This window comes from Ranitomeya imitator, chromosome 2 (assembly GCF_032444005.1).
Source record: "Ranitomeya imitator isolate aRanImi1 chromosome 2, aRanImi1.pri, whole genome shotgun sequence".
Classification (NCBI taxonomy): Eukaryota; Metazoa; Chordata; class Amphibia; order Anura; family Dendrobatidae; genus Ranitomeya; species Ranitomeya imitator.
Window position 1 is genome coordinate 362,822,493 of NC_091283.1, and position 17,497 is coordinate 362,839,989.

The 17,497-nt window shown below is 42.6% G+C and overlaps 1 protein-coding gene across 1 annotated transcript in view; it reads right to left on the minus strand.

The window, feature by feature from the left end:
* Positions 1-2,659: 2,659 nt before the first annotated feature.
* LOC138663863 (oocyte zinc finger protein XlCOF7.2-like) overlaps positions 2,660-17,497 on the minus strand; it is a 39,995-nt gene continuing 25,157 nt past the window's right edge. Inside the window, exons 2-7 of the mRNA XM_069750219.1 lie at positions 10,351-10,497; positions 10,048-10,227; positions 9,841-9,964; positions 9,664-9,761; positions 9,310-9,400; positions 2,660-6,487 (exon numbers count right to left, since the gene is read on the minus strand). Coding sequence (XP_069606320.1) covers positions 5,802-6,487; positions 9,310-9,400; positions 9,664-9,761; positions 9,841-9,964; positions 10,048-10,227; positions 10,351-10,497 — 1,326 coding nt within the window. The 3' untranslated portion in view covers positions 2,660-5,801. The remainder of the gene's footprint in view (positions 6,488-9,309; positions 9,401-9,663; positions 9,762-9,840; positions 9,965-10,047; positions 10,228-10,350; positions 10,498-17,497) is intronic.

Consider the following 17,497-nt stretch of genomic DNA (forward strand, 5'->3'; position numbering starts at 1 on the left):
AAATTTACCATCGCCACAATCTCTTCTGAACACTTGAAGGCCCACCAATGCCGTTTGTTGTGGTTGGAGGTGAGGCATTTCAACCTCATAAAACCATACTCGAGTCGGGACTTGAATCACACCAAAAGGATTTTCAACTACCAACTGACAAGGGCACGGTTTGGTTTGCTGGCATCTAAATGGCGCATTTTGGGGATACCAATCAAGCTAAAAACTGAGACAATTGATGATGTGGTCAAAGTGTGTGTTGTTATGCACAATTACATTCTGGCAAAAGAGCGACAACAATTAGAACTTGGCAAACCTTGTCATGAATTACAGTGGGGTCTATTTGTACATCCCACCGCTGCCACCAATATGTCATGAACCGGGAGTGTTTGGCTGCCCACTGTTCGTCAATTTGGAACTTGCAGCTCTCTGGCGCCCCCCTTACTCTCAGGTCAGTCAGAGAACTGCACCTAGAATAAGTAGTCACCAGAAAGGCTGCCTGGTCGTGTACTGGCTATTGGGCACACTGCAGTGAGGGCGTTATAACTACTCCCATCTTTCAGGCAGGAAATACACTTATAAACCTCTGTCAGTCACCAGCTCCTATTTCTATTAGTAGCAGGTCAGGAGCCAACCCAGTCAGTAGCATAATTTACTTCCGAAGACGTTGAGACAAATACAATATGTACAAAACGATTACAAAATAAAAGGATTAAAAGAACAACTTACATATCTCAGTACTGGCAAGCCATGTGGCGATGGTTGGTGGGGGGAGGGGTTCCCAAAGGTAGAGATTCAGTCCCTCAGCATGGATGGTATACGCTCTGTCCCCTCAGGTTAAACAGACTCCAGAATGAGCCTACTAGCCTTATAATTCTCCCTGGGTGACCTGACTGGGGGCCGGAGCAATGAGTGCACTCCCCTTTTCCAAAGCTACCAAGAACTCCACTAAAACTCAAAACCATCATAACTCGAGCTTGAAACCTCATAGAGCGACAACGGCAGTATTACATGTCTTCTCACGAGATTAGCTTACATTTAAGTCTAAACATGGGGTAGCAGTACGACCTGGTTAAGTAGAAATCCATTTGTCTGATTCTGCTGGTTCCTATATCACTACTTGGGGTCAAGTTATTTACGTTTTCAAGAACAAAGAGTGTCCCATGTGCTTTTGGATAAAGGACCGATTCCTGATCACCAACACATTCCTGAGGGAGGAGTGAGAAGGAGAGCTGATTTGTGCAGGCAAAGGGGGGCCGTCGGGGAATAGCAGCTGCAGCTTGTGTTCTTTACACAGACCTAATGGGGGTTAGAGAGAGACAAAATTACATGCAACCTGTGCCTGCAAAGTGCTTTGGGCTTATACCAGTGAATGCAGTGGAAAGTTCCAGAAGCATACTTTGAATATGGGCATATTCATTTCATCGTGACACCGCCCCCTTTCAGACTGCGCTACGGAGGCAGAACCTCTCAGTACACCTCCATGCGCACCTTGGCAGGCTCGCCACGGTGGGACAACTTGTCTGCATTGCCATGCTCCCTGCCCTTTTTGTATTTGACTGTAAAGTTGTTCTGCTTAAGGGCAAGGCTCCAGCCCAGCAACCTTCCGTTGGTATACAGTGTGCAGTCAGCTCAGGGGGTTGTGGTTGGTCACCACGGTGAAGGTGCATCCGTACAGTTAGGGCTGCAAACGTAGCAGGGCCCAAACCATGGCCAGGCACTCCTTGATGGTGGAATAGGCCACTTCCCTCGGCAGAAGCTTCTGGCTCAGGTGCAACATGGTGTGCTCTTGGTTCCCCGCGTGCACCTGGCTGAGCACTGCACAGAGGCCAAACTCACTGGCATCAATCTGTACCAGGAACTGCCGACTGCTGTCGACGGCTTTTAGCACAGAACTGCTCAGGGCTGTTTTCAAAGCCCGAATAGCCACCTCACAGCCTTTTGTCCAGTCGACTGTTTGGGGTAGCTTTTTTCTTGTGAGGTCCGTCAAGGGCTTTGCAGGGCTGCTATAGTTTTGTACAAAGCGTCTATAGTACCTTGCAGTGCCCAGGAAGGACATAACTTGTTTCTTGGTCCTGGGGGTGGGCCAGGATGCAGTTGTGTCCACTTTCCCAGGCTCTGGCCTCAGGGAAACCCCACCTACCCGATGCCCCAGGTAGTGGACCTCGCTCATGCCCATCTGGCACTTTCCCGGCTTGATGGTCAGGCCTGCTTGATGGATGCGCCCGCGCACCTCCTGGAGATGCTGCAGGTGTTCATCCCAGGAGAGAATGAAGATGGCATTGTCATCCAGGTATGCCACTGACGCCAGAATGAGATGCAGTGAGAGCACGCAGGTAAGGTAAGTAGGATGTGTGCTGGAAGCCAGTGGCTGCTGCTGTATCTGTGCGCGCTATAAGAGAAATGAATATTCACTCCCAGCGCAGTGAATATTCATTTCGCTTTAGTAGCGGGCACAGGCTTTAGCCGCAGGCTCCTGCCTCTGTGACCCGCTGCCCCGCCGTCTTTCTGGGACAATGACTTGTGTATAAGCTTAGGGGGTGCTTTTTTGCACAAAACAGGATTTTATGGAATAAGGCTATTGCAATTGTAAAATCATGTATCAGCAGGTTTAGCTGGAGATTTTTTTTTTATCAGGGTATGTAGAAGAACTGACACTGGACACACACGGTAAAACTGCGGTAGGTGGTTTATTGATTCTTGCACATAAATTGATAACATTTAGATTGATTCAGATGAACCCTCCTACAAAACATGATTAACAAGGTCATTACTACAGGACTGTATAAAAAAGGGATTTATTCTAAAAGTAATGCCAGAGCCAAAAATTAGAGAATTCTGACCTCCAGCATGTAAAAACGATACGGGGTCTTGTGAGTAAAATAAAAACTGCCTAAATGGACCTGATCTATTATCATTGTATAAAGAACTATGGCGATATCGCTGTTCTTCTGTATAAAGTACACTAAGGCTACGTTCCCACGGTCATTAATTGGCAGCACTTTGGATGCAGCACATGTCTGCTGAGCCCAAAGCACTGTGGCTTTTGAACACAGGTAATTCCGCATGTGTTCACTGAACCGTGCGGAATCACCGTGTATGGGTGAAATTTATTTTGCGGAGACTCGCGTCTCCGCAAGATAAATAGACATGCTGCGGTCCGCAAAGATGCACCGCATGTCTGTCTCCACAGGTAAGCCGCTGGTGTCGGTGCACACATAATTGACTTCTTGAAATCCTATCCACTATGCTGTGACATTTGAATGCTGTGGGTTGGATGCTGCAGATGTACGCAGCGTCCAACCCGCAGCATTTACTGACCATGGGAACATACCCTGACAAATGTATGTAGCCCTAATATTTATCCACAGGGTTTCTGAATAGATAATCTTACCCCACATTACAAATTGAGATAAAGAAGATGAATACTTTTTTATTTTAATTGAATCACACCAAACGTTCCAACAAAGAAGGAATGGATCATACATACACTACTGTTCAAAAGTTTAGGATCACTTAGAAATTTACTTATTTTTGAAAGAAAAGCAGTTTTTTCCAATGATTCAGAAATGATTCAGAAATAGACTCTATACATTGTTAATGTGGTAAATGACTATTCTAGCTGCAAATGTCTGGCTTGTAATGCAATATCTTCAAAGGTGTACAGAGGCCCATTTACAACAACCATCACTCCAGTGTTCTTATGGTACTTTGTGCTTGCAAACAGTGTAAGAAGGCTAATAGATGGTTAGAATATCCTTGAAAACTCTTGTGCAAGTATGTTAGTACAGCTGAAAACAGTTTAGCTGATTAGAGAACCTATAAACATGACTTTCCTTTGAGCTAGTTGAGAATCTGGAGCATTACATTTGTTGGTTCCATTAAACTCTCAAAATGGCCAGAAAAAAAGAACTTTCATGTGAAACTCGACAGTCTATTATTGTTCTTTGAAATAAAGGCTATTCCTTGCGAGAATTTGCGAAGAAACTGAAGATTTCCAACAATGGTGTGTCCTACTCCCTTCAGAGGAGAGCACAAACAAGCACTAACCAGAGTAGAAAGAGAAGTTGGAGGCCCCGCTGCACAACGGAGCAACAAGACAAGTGCATTAGAGTCTGTAGTTTGAGAAATCGACACTTCACAAGTCCTCATCTGGCAGCTTCATTAAAAAGTACACCCAAACGCCAGTGTCAATGTCTACAGTGAAGAGGCGACTCCGGAATGCTGGCCTTCAGGGCAGAATGACAAAGAAAAAGCCATATCTGAGACTAACTAATAAAAGGAAAAAGATTAATACGGGCAAAAGAACACAGACATTGGACAGAGGAAGATTGGAAAAAAGTGTTATGGACAGACGAATCGAAGTTTGAGGTGTTTGAGTCACACAGAAGAAAATTTGTGAGACGCAGAACAACTGAAAAGATGCTGGAAGAGTGTCTCATGCCATCTGTCAAGCATTGTGGCGGTAATGTGATGGTCTGGGGTTGCTTTGGTGCTGGTAAAGTGGGAGATTTGTACAAGGTAAAAGGTTTTTTGAATAAGGAAGGCTATCATTCCATTTTGCAACTCCATGCCATACCCTGTGGACAGCGCTTGATTGGAGCCAGTTTCATCCTACAACAGGACAATGACCCAAAGCACACCTCCAAATTATGTAAGACCTATTTAGGGAAGAAGCATGCAGCTGGTATTCTATCTGTAATGGAATGGCCAGCGCAGTCACCAGATCTCAACCCCATTGAGCTCTTCTGGGAGCAGCTTGACCGTATGGTATGCAGAAAGTGCCCATCAAGCCAAACCAACTTGTAGGAGGAGCTTTTGGAAGCATGGGGTGAAATTTCTCCAGATTACCTCAGCAAATTAACTGCTAGAATGCCAAAGGTCTGCAATGCTGTAATTGCTGCAAAGGGAGCATTCTTTGACGAAAGCTAAGTTTGAAGGAGCAAAATTATTTCAAATAAAAATCTTTTTTTTGAACCTTGTCAATGTGTGGACTAGATTTTCAATTTTTTGGCAACTCATTTGATTAATAAAAGTATGAGTCATGGCTAGGAAGGTGATAGCCCGAAACTGGATTAGGGAAGAACCGCCGTCAAGAGGAGAGTTCCTCCAGTATGTGAAGCAGGGCCTGACACTGGAAAAGGGGTTTTATAAAAAAAGAGGGAAAATCGAAATGTTCAATAAAATGTGGTCTCCGTGGATTGCTATGGGATAGGGGTATTATAGAGGGAGAGTTAATTAAGGTTCCTAATTAATGGTAATGTTAAATATGGCTTATATTATTGACCGAGGGATTAGATAGTATATTGGTCTAATGATGGAAGTGCTAAGCAAGGTGAGCTGCTTTGTTGGGTGGGGTTGGGGGGTGGTGGGATTGAAGGGGAATGTTTGAAGGGGGGGAAAAAAGCTTTGCATTGAAAATGAGAATGTAACATGTCATTTATCTTGTTATTCTTAATAAAAATTTATTTGAATAAAAAAAATAAAAGTATGAGTTTTCATGGAAAACACAAAATTGTCTGTGTGACCCTAAATTTTTGAACCGTAGTGTATAAATGATAATTTTCAATAGGGATATGAAATATTCAATGTACATGGAATACTGCATTAAATTTGCTTTTCAGATATCAGATATATATAAATAACTGAATGTTTTAATTCAAATGTAAGTTCTAATTTGTTTTCTCGTTTACTTATTTTTCATTACTTTGTCTCTCTGTTATGTTTATTCTTGTACAGTTTGTCAAAAATAAATGGTTTCTTCCTGTGCAGGTTTTCAACAAAATATGATTTTATAGTAAAATATTTCCTACCTAATACGGATGAGACTGACTTTTCCCTTTGTGAGCCATTTCATGTCTAGTAAGACTCCTTTTATTGGTAAAACATTTCCCACATTTTGAACATGAATATGGCATCTCTCCTGTATGAGTTCTCCGATGTCTAAAAAAATTTGAATTATCTGCAAAACGTCTACCACATTCTGGACATGCATAAGGTTTCTCCCCTGTGTGAATTCTCTGATGTGTAACAAGATTTGTCTTACTTGCATAACTTTTCCCACAATCTGAACATGAAAATGGCTTCTCCCCTGCATGAACTCTTTTTTGGCTAACATCCTCAAATTTCTGGATAATATGTTTCCTACATTCTGAAGAAGAAAATCTTTTCTCCTCTATGTCAAATTTTGGATGTGTAACAAATGACATTTGGAGGGGAAAACTTTTTTCATATTCTAAACTTGAAAATTGCTTGTTTTCTGTCTGAGCACTTTCATTTTCAACATCATTTTTGTGACTTTTATTCTTCTTAATAGTCTGTAATGAATCAGAAGATGTGACCTGTTTAAACGAATCTGATGATAGATCTTTGTTTTTAAAGGATGATGATATATCTGGACTTGTGGCATAGATGCAAGTTATATCTTTATTGATATCAAGGTCATCTGACTTAAAAATTGAAGATGCCAATCGGCCATCTGATCTCCTGGTACAGTCATCTGCCAAGAATAAAAATTATGCTTAAATAAATTATGATGAATTATATTTTTATAACATTTTTAAAATGCCCCAATAAATTGCAAGTTATGTAGCAAAATTCAATCATTTACTAAGACGAAAACAGTTAAAAATCTAACAGACCTTGAAAAGCAACATGTCTTCTATAAACCAATCCAGCAAAATCTGTGTTCATATAGACAAATGTTCCCCTCGCTTCTGAGTCTTACAGTTTGTCCAAAAGTGGTTAGTGTACACATGTTTAGCATTGCAGTAATGGGAAGAACCCACTTAAACATTTACAGTGTGTGTGTCTCCACAAGTACAAGCTGGGTACCACTTATTGGGTTCTAAAATTGTATATTTGCAATTATCATTCTCCAACATTCATTGTGTGCTAGTTTCCAGAAAATATCTGTGGTGTAAAAATAATCACTGCTCCTAAAGATGAATTCACTGAGGGAGTTTGCGTCAATTTTATGAGGGTTTTCTACTGTTTTTCTGCCATTCTGGCACCTTAGATGATCCGCAAATTGTGCTCGCAACTATTGCATGAAAATCTGCATTCCCAAAGCCAAATGGCGCTCCTTGCCTTCAGAACCCTGCCATGTGCCTAAACAGTATGATATTGTCTTGTTTAGGAGAAGTTGCAAAATATATTGTGGAATCCATTTTTTTCTATTACCCTTTGTAGTAAAATTGAAGAACTTGGGGCTATTTCAATAGTTAGTAAAACACCTAAAAGGTTAAATCTCCTGAATGTGGTTTTTGATACTATGTGGGGTGCAATTTTCTAAAACATAGGCCATCCAAGTTACTACAAAAGTGATTTGGTCCCCAAAAAATAGGTTTTGTGAATTTCCTTGAACATATGACAATTGGTTGTTTAAGATTTTTAAAGTCCTAACAAATAAAAGGATGTTTGAGAAATGCTGTCGGAGAAAAGCAGAAATATGATGGATTCTAGTTATTAAATAATTTGTTTGGTATTACTTTTTTTTTTAATGGCATATAAAATCAATGTTTGAACTTTCCAATTCTTCTAAATATTTGCCGAATTTCAGATTTTTCAATAAATAAACTCAAAACAAATTATCCTGAAATTACCACTAATGAAAAGTACAATGTGTCACGAAAAAAAAAAAAAAACAATCACTTGGATCAGGTTAAGATTTTAAAATTATTACTACATAAAGTGACACATGTCAGATGTGAAATATGGGGCCTGGTTAGGAACAAAAGTGGAGCTGTAGAAAGCGATTAAATGAGAGGATCTTGTGCAATAACAGTACAGAAAAACTGACATCTCTGGATAATTATAGTCTGTATTTATCCTCATTTTATGTTTCCCCTTATTATCTCCAGTAATTGTATTATTACACGAGATTCTTTATGATGTTACATCGTCATCATCTCCCTATTCAGGTCCCTACAATATTGGATTCGCTCAGTGGAGATCTTCTATCTACTATATAATTGTCTAAGGGTCACTTCCGTCTTTCTGTCTGTCATGGAATCCAAGTCGCTGATTGGTCTCGCCAGCTGCCTGTCATGGCTGCCGCAACCAATCAGCGACGGCCACAGTCCGATTAGTCCCTCCCTACTCCCCTGCAGTCAGCGCCCGGCGCCCGCTCCATACTCCCCGCAGTCACCGCTCACACAGGGTTAATGCCAGCGGTAACGGACTGCGTTATGCCGCGGGTAACTCACTCCGTTACCGCTGCTATTAACCCTGTGTGGCCAAGTTTTTACTATTGATGCTTCCTATGCAGCGTCAATAGTAAAAACATCTAACGTTAAAAATAAAAAATCATTATATACTCACCTTCCGCCGCCTTTCCCGCTCCTCGCTACGCTACGGTAACCGCTCAATGTAAGCGGCAAGTTCTGGTGGCAAGGATGGTATGGGAGAAGGAACTGCCATGGCGTCATCACAGGCCCTGCGTGAGAAGGACCTGCCATGACGTCACAGTCATGTGATCGCAACATTATCACAGGTCCTCGCCTGTGTGAGAACGACCTGCCATGACGTCACGGTCATGTGACCGAACTACAAGGGGCTCTCGGAAGGTGAGTATATGTTTATTTTTTATTTTTTAACCTGTGACATACGTGACTTGGCAATATACTACGTACCTGGGCAATATACTAAGTAGCTGGGCAACATACTACGTAGCTGGGCAACATACTACGTGGCTGGGCAATATAGTACGTGGCTGGGCAATATAGTACGTGGCTGGGCAATATACTACGTGGGCTGGGCAATATACTACGTGGACATGCATATTCTAGAATACCCGATGCGTTAGAATCGGGCCACCATCTAGTATCAAATAATTTTCCTAAAAGATCATGAAATTCATGACAAGGAGTCATTAGAGCCATCAACCACACAAAGCTTAGAGACACATCGTGACATAGGTGTGATGTTTTTTTCATGCAGTTTATCATGAAATTCTTTGAAGTTGGACAGTTCTTTTCTCACAGAAAGTGAAGAGTCAGGATAAAGGAAAACTCTGCTGTTATTGTACAGAAATTCAAACTTGGCCAAGTTTAAAAAATATTACAGTTAGTTTATTCTACTAATAAGGTGGAATTTTTATTTTCTGGCCTCATAGCTTCAACAATGGATGACTCCACTGCAAGTTCTTACATAAATGCTCAAACTAATGGGAACACTTTTGGTTGGAGGAGCATAGAGTGGTCTAGAGGCAGAATGGTGATCTTTAATTGTTATATGACCGGAAAACATTGCCAATAAAGCAGTGTCAACCATGACTGAGAAGACTCTGTAACCTGTCTGCATTTAGTGGTTACTACTCACCTGGGCGATTATCTGTAGGAATTTCCTCTTTACCCCACTCATCACCCCTCACATATGTCTCTTTGGTATTAACATGGGTCAGATCTTCACCCTGAAATAAATATTGTAAAAGTCACAGACAGATGGAGAAGTCACATCTATGATCAGCTCTAATCCTGCCATCTCCACTGTTCTCATTACGCAAGTATCGATGTGAATACGGCTAACACGGTACCATAATACAATTTGTTATTGTACATCATTACACAAGTATAAAACATATAATACTGGTGGATAAAACAAGACTGAACACAAGACCTTCACAGCCATCTACACATCATAGGGGAGATCTCATGACACCTTCTCTCCATCTACCTGATGATCCTGAGGAATATTGGGATTTTCTTGTTCACACTCCTGTGGAAGAAGAGGACGAGGACATTTCACCGATGTTGTCCTCTTACTGGATAGAACTGGAGGAAACACATACAGAAACTGTATTAATTCTTTATATACAGACAATTATAGGCCGTGTGTATTTAGTCCTATTACCTGGAGATGTGAAGGGCTGGGGAATCTCCATCATGACGTCCTTGTACACATCTTTGTGTCCTTCTAAATAATCCCACTCTTCCATGGAGAAATAGATGGTGACATCCTGACACCTTATAGGAACCTGACACATACAATGATACTGTCATCCCCCAGATCCCTTCATAACATTACAGTATAATATCCCAGCATTCCCAGCAGTGTCACCTCTCCAGTCAGCAGCTCAATCATCTTGTAGGCGGGTTCTAGGATCTTCTGGTCATTAATGTCCTCATGTATCTTGGGGTAAGGTGGAGGCCTCCGGATTGGGTTCAGGGCTCTTCCCAATCCCTCAGACACTGGGTCCTGACAGCGCTCACTAGAGGTCTTCTTCACTACTGTGTAATCCTGGTTATGGAGACACATTAATAAATTTCAATACAGACATTTCCAGAGTCCTCACCTCTCCAGTTATGTTTGTTATTCCCATAGATAAGAATAATGTAATGTGACGTCATCAGAACCTCTCACCTCTCCAGTAAGCCGGAAGAGGATTTCTAGGGTGAGGTGTAATATCTTCTCTAGCAATTTTATCCTATCCATCACTTGATAGTTCAAATAAGGAATTGTTTTTTTATATAGAAGATCTCCACTGAGAGGATCAGATATTGTAGGGACCTGAAAGGGAAGAAGATGACAATATAACATCATAAAGATCCCATGCAATAATATAATTATTGGAAATAATGAGAAACATAACAGTATATATAATGAGGGTAAATATAGACAAACACCAGAGCTCCCAAGAGAGGAGAAGGTGTATGAGAAGGAGAGGGAAATCCACACCAAGCAGCAAATGGTATTAAACAAACCTGCCAATTGTGTGCTAAATATGGGGAATGGAATCACTGATAAATAACATATACAGTGGGGAAAATAAGTATTTGATACACTGCCGATTTTGCAAGTTTTCACACCTACAAAAAATGGAGAGGTCTGTAATTATTATCTTAGGTACACTTCAACAGTGAGAGACAGAATCTTAAAATCACATTGTATGATATTTACTTTTTTTTTACATTTTATTACATGAAATAATTATTTGATACAATAGAAAAACAGAACTTTATATTTGGTACAGAAACTTTTGTTTGCAAATACAGAGGTCAGATGTTTCATGTAGTTCTTGACCAAGTTTGCATACACTGCAGCAGGGATTTTGGCCCACTCTTTCATACAGATCTTCTCCAGTAAAAAAGTTTTAAAAAAACAAACAATTATTAACCTGCTGTTGATTTGTTCATTCTGCCCCCCAAAGATTGCATTAAGGCTCGGCGCACATTTATCCAGCGCGTTTTACGATGAGCGCTTACACCGGGTTTTCCATGTAAATCTCTGAAAAACGTGATCCAGACAGAACCCAAGGCAGAAGATTCCTTATTATGAGGCAGATATTGGCACTGTGGATGTCGTCTGTTTGCCTGTGATCTGGCGTTGTCTGCAACTTTCGGAGTGCATAAAAGCGTGGTCTGTGCACTTCTGAAAAGAAGGACACTGCTGAACAGGGGCCTGATGAAGTCAAGATTAACTCTGCTGCCTCATTATAGTGAATGGATCCGGTTTCTACTGAGATGTAGATGGATACACCTGTAGTGGGATATGTATATGTATGACCAGCAGTAATTGACATTTGTCCTGAGACTACAGCTCTCACAAAGGTCACAACATATGTTATCCTGAGAAAGGCAGTTTCCTGGCTCCAGTCACTGTTGTGGATTCTGTTTTTGGGCTCCCTCTGGTGGTTACAGATGGTACTGGGTGACTTGTGTTCTCTGCGGTCTCTGGTGTCCACCTGTTCTATCAGGATATGGGAGTTTCCTATTTAACCTGGCTTTCTTGTCATTTCCTCGCCGGCGATCAATGTAATCAGTGTGTCTTGCTACCTCTGCTTTCCACTTCTGTAATCATCAGGACAAGCTAAGTTTTTGATTTTCCTGTTCCACGTTTTGCTTTATTTTTGTTTTAGTCCAGCTTGCAGTTATGATTCCTTGTTGCTGGTTGCTCTAGTGGGCTGATATTACTCCTCATGTTCCATGAGTTGGCACATGAGTTCAGGTAATTTCAGGATGGTTTTTTGTAGGGTTTTTCGCTGACCGCGCAGTTCACTTTTGTATCCTCTGCTATCTAGTTTTAGCGGGCCTCATTTTGCTGAATCTGTTTTCATTACTACGTATGTGCTTTCCTCTCATTTCACCGTCATTACATGTGGGGGGCTGCTATTTCTGTGGGGTGTTTCTCTGGAGGCAAGAGAGGTCTTTGTTTCTTCTAATAGGGGAAGCTAGTCCTTCGGCTGGCGCGAGACGTCTAGAATCATCGTAGACACGTTCCCCGGCTATTGCTAGTGTTGTGAATTAGGTTCAGGATCGCGGTCAGCTCAGTTTCCATCACCCTAGAGCTTGTTCTGTTTTTTTGTGTGCTTGTTCTTTTGTGATCCCCTGCCATTGGGATCATGACAGTATCGCCGGCCCAAAAGTGGTAATCGTATTGGCTGAAGTAGGAGGAAAAGTAGTGTGAGGAAGTTTTTTTTTTTTTTTTTCCCTTCCCTCAGAGTTTGCTGCCTAGCCTTAATTGCAGCCTGGCTGCGTCTTACCTCCTCTTAATCCTTGAATGGCTCTGACCTCAGCTGTTTATCATGGACGTCCAGAGTTTGGCTTCCAGCCTGAATAATCTTGCTGCTAAGGTTCAAAATATACAAGATTTTGTTGTACATGCTCCTATGTCTGAACCTAGAATTCCTATCCCAGAGTTTTTTTCTGGAGATAGATCTAGTTTTCTGAATTTTAGGAACAATTGCAAGTTGTTTCTTTCTTTGAAATCTCGCTCCTCTGGAGACCCTGCTCAGCAAGTCAAAATTGTAATATCTTTCCTGCGGGGTGACCCTCAGAATTGGGCATTTGCATTGGCACCAGGGGATCCTGCGTTGCTCAATGTGGATGCGTTTTTTCTGGCATTGGGTTTGCTCTATGAGGAACCTAACCTAGAGATTCAGGCTGAAAAAGCTTTATTGGCTCTCTCTCAGGGGCAAGATGAAGCAGAAATATATTGTCAGAAATTTCGGAAATGGTCGGTGCTTACTCAGTGGAATGAGTGCGCTCTGGCTGCAAAATTCAGAGATGGCCTTTCTGAGGCCATTAAAGATGTTATGGTGGGGTTCCCGGCGCATACAGGTCTGAATGAGTCTATGACTATGGCTATTCAGATTGATCGGCGTTTACGGGAGCGCAAACCTGTGCACCATTTGGCGGTGTCTTCTGAACAGGCACCTGAGACAATGCAATGTGATAGAATTCAGTCCAGAAGTGAACGGCAAAACTATAGGCGGAAAAATGGGTTGTGTTTTTATTGTGGTGATTCAGCTCATGTTATATCAGCATGCTCTAAACGCACAAAAAAGGTTGATAAGTCTGTTGCCATTAGTACTTTACAGTCTAAGTTCATTCTGTCTGTGACTCTGATTTGTTCATTATCAGCCATTTCCGTCGATGCCTATGTGGATTCAGGCGCTGCCCTGAGTCTTATGGATTGGTCATTTGCCAACCGCTGTGGGTTTAGTCTGGAGCCTCTGGAAGTCCCTATTCCTTTGAAAGGAATTGACTCTACACCTTTGGCTATGAATAAACCTCAGTACTGGACACGTGACCATGCGTATGACTCCCGTTCATCAGGAGGTGATTCGCTTCCTGGTACTGTATAATTTACATGATGTCTTAGTGCTTGGTCTGCCATGGTTACAAACTCATAATCCAGTCTTGGACTGGAAGGCGATGTCTGTGTTAAGCTGGGGATGTCAGGGGGTTCATGATGATGCACCTCCGATTTCTATCGCTTCATCTACTCCTTCTGAGGTTCCTGTATTTTTGTCTGATTATCGGGATGTTTTTGAGGAGCCTAAGCTCAATTCGCTTCCTCCTCACAGGGATTGCGATTGTGCTATAGATTTGATTCCTGGCAGTAAATTTCCTAAAGGTCGTTTGTTCAATCTGTCAGTGCCAGAGCATACTGCTATGCGGGATTATGTTAAGGAGTCCTTGGAAAAGGGACATATCCGTCCATCTTCATCTCCTTTGGGAGCAGGTTTTTTTTTCATGGCCAAAAAAGATGGTTCCTTGAGGCCTTGTATAGATTACCGTCTTTGAATAAGATTACGGTCAAATATCAGTATCCTTTGCCATTGTTGACTGATTTGTTCGCTCGCATTAACCCCTTCATGACCAGGGGATTTTTCGTTTTTCCGTGTTCGTTTTTCGCTCCCCTCCTTCCCAGAGCCATAACTTTTTTATTTTTCCGTCAATTTGGCCATGTGAGGGCTTATTTTTTGCGGGACGAGTTGTACTTTTGAACGACATCATTGGTTTTAGCATGTCGTGTACTAGAAAACGGGAAAAAAATTCCAAGTGCGGTGAAATTGCAAAAAAAGTGCAATCCCACATTGGTTTTTTGTTTGGCTTTTTTGCTAGGTTCACTAAATGCTAAAAATGACCTGCCATTATGATTCTCCAGGTCATTACGAGTTCATAGACACCAAACATGACTAGGTTATTTTTTATCTAAGTGGTGAAAAAAAATTCCAAACTTTGCTAAAAAAAAAAAAAAATTGCGCCATTTTCCGATACTCGTAGCGTCTCCATTTTTCGTGATCTGGGGTCGGTTGAGGGCTTATTTTTTGCGTGCCGAGATGACGTTTTTAATGATAGCATTTCGGTGCAGATACGTTCTTTTGATCGCCCGTTATTGCATTTTAATGCAATGTCGCGGCGACCAAAAAAACGTAATTCTGGCGTTTCGAGTTTTTTTCCCGCTACGCTGTTTAGCGATCAGGTTAATACTTTTTTTTATTTGATAGATCGGGCAATTCTGAGCGCGGCGATACCAAATATGCGTAGATTTGATATTTTTTTTATTGATTTATTTTGATTGGGGCGAAAGGGGGGTGATTTAAACTTTTATGTTTTTTTTATTTTTTTCACATTTTTTTAAACTTTTTTTTTAACTTTTGCCATGCTTCAATAGCCTCCATGGGAGGCTAGAAGCAGGGACAGCACGATCGGCTCTGCTACATAGCAGCGATCTGCTGATCGCTGCTATGTAGCAGAATTGCACGTGTGCTGTGAGCGCCGACCACAGGGTGGCGCTCACAGCGACGGGCAATCAGTAACCATAGAGGTCTCAAGGACCTCTATGGCTACAATGGAGACGCATCGCCGACCCCCGGACATGTGACGGGGGTCGGCGATGACGTCATTTCCGGCCGCCCGGCCGGAAGCGGTAGTTAAATGCCGCTGTCTGCGTTTGACAGCGGCATTTAACTAGTTAATAGGTGCGGGCAGATCGCGATTCTGCCCGCGCCTATTACGGGCACATGTCAGCTGTTCAAAACAGCTGACATGTCCCGGCTTTGGTGCGGGCTCACCGCGGAGCCCTGCATCAAAGCAGGGGAGCCGGCATCGGACGGTATAGTACGTCCGATGCCGGTAAGGGGTTAAGGGGGCTAAATGGTTCACTAAGATTGATCTTCGGGGTGCGTATAATCTTGTGCGGATTAAGAAGGGTGATGAGTGGAAAACCGCATTTAATACGCCTGAGGGCCATTTTGAGTATTTGGTGATGCCTTTTGGACTTTCTAATGCTCCTTCTGTCTTCCAGTCCTTTATGCACGATATTTTCCGTGAATATCTGGATAAATTTATGATTGTGTATTTGGATGATGTTTTGGTTTTTTCTGATGACTGGGAGTCCCATGTTCAGCAGGTCAGGAAGGTGTTTCAGGTCCTGCGGGCCAATTCTTTGTTTGTAAAAGGTTCAAAGTGTCTCTTTGGAGTCCAGAAGATTTCTTTTTTGGGGTATATTTTTTCCCCTTCTACTATTGAGATGGATCCCGTCAAGGTTCAGGCTATTTGTGACTGGATGCAGCCTACATCTCTTAAGAGTCTACAGAAGTTCTTGGGCTTTGCTAATTTTTATCGTCGTTTCATAACTAATTTTTCTAGTGTTGTTAAGCCTTTGACGGATCTGACTAAGAAGGGTGCTGATGTTGCGGATTGGTCTCCTGCGGCTGTGGAGGCCTTTCAGGAACTTAAGCGCCGGTTTCCTTCTGCTCCTGTGTTGCGTCAGCCAGATGTTTCGCTTCCTTTTCAGGTTGAGGTTGATGCTTCTGAGATTGGAGAGGGGGCGGTTTTGTCACAGAGAAGCTCCGATTGCTCGGTGATGAAGCCATGTGCGTTCTTTTCTAGAAAGTTTTCGCCCACTGAGCGGAATTATGATGTTGGTAATCGGGAGCTTTTGGCCATGAAGTGGGCATTTGAGGAGTGGCGTCATTGGCTTGAGGGTGCTAGACATCGTGTGGTGGTCTTGACTGATCACAAAAATCTGATTTACCTTGAGTCTGCCAAGCGTCTGAATCCTAGACAGGCTCGTTGGTCACTGTTTTTCTCCCGTTTCGATTTTGTGGTTTCATACCTGCCAGGTTCAAAGAATGTGAAGGCGGATGCTCTTTCTAGGAGTTTTGTGCCTGATTCCCCTGGAAATTCTGAGCCCACTGGTATCCTTAGGGATGGGGTGATTTTGTCGGCTGTCTTCCCAGACTTGCGACGTGCTTTGCAGGAGTTTCAGGCGGATAAACCTGATCGTTGTCCGCCTGAAAGACTGTTTGTTCCGGATAATTGGACCAGTAGAGTCATCTCCGAGGTCCATTCTTCTGCGTTGGCAGGTCATCCTGGAATATTTGGTACTAGAGACTTGGTGGCCAGGTCTTTTTGGTGGCCTTCCTTGTCGAGGGATGTGCGTTCTTTTGTGCAGTCTTGTGAAGTTTGCGCTCGGGCTAAGCCTTGCTGTTCTCGGGCCAGTGGATTGTTGTCACCTTTGCCTATCCCGAAGAGGCCTTGGACGCACATTTCCATGGACTTTATTTCGGATCTCCCTGTCTCTCAAAAAATGTCCGTCATCTGAGTTGTGTGTGACCGCTTTTCTAAGATGGTTCATCTGGTCCCCTTGCCTAAGTTGCCTTCCTCCTCTGAGTTGGTCCCTCTGTTTTTTCAGAACGTGGTTAGTTTGCATGGGATTCCGGAGAACATTGTTTCTGACAGGGGATCCCAGTTTGTGTCTAGATTTTGGCGGACGTTCTGTGCTAAGATGGGCATTGATTTGTCCTTTTCGTCTGCATTCCATCCTCAGACGAATGGCCAGACGGAACGAACTAATCAGACCTTGGAAACTTATTTAAGGTGTTTTGTTTCTGCTGATCAAGATGACTGGGTTACCTTTTTGCCGCTTGCCGAATTTGCCCTTAATAATCGGGCTAGTTCTGCTACCTTGGTTTCTCCTTTCTTTTGTAATTCGGGGTTTCATCCTCGTTTTTCCTCTGGTCAGGTGGAGCCTTCTGATTGTCCTGGAGTGGACATGGTGGTGGATAGGTTGCATCAGATTTGGAGTCATGTGGTGGACAATTTGAAGTTGTCCCAGGAGAGGGCTCAGCAGTTTGCTAATCGCCGTCGCCGCGTGGGTCCTCGACTTCGTGTTGGGGACTTGGTGTGGTTGTCTTCTCGTTTTGTTCCTATGAAGGTCTCTTCTCCTAAGTTCAAGCCTCGGTTTATCGGTCCCTATAGGATCTTGGAAATTCTTA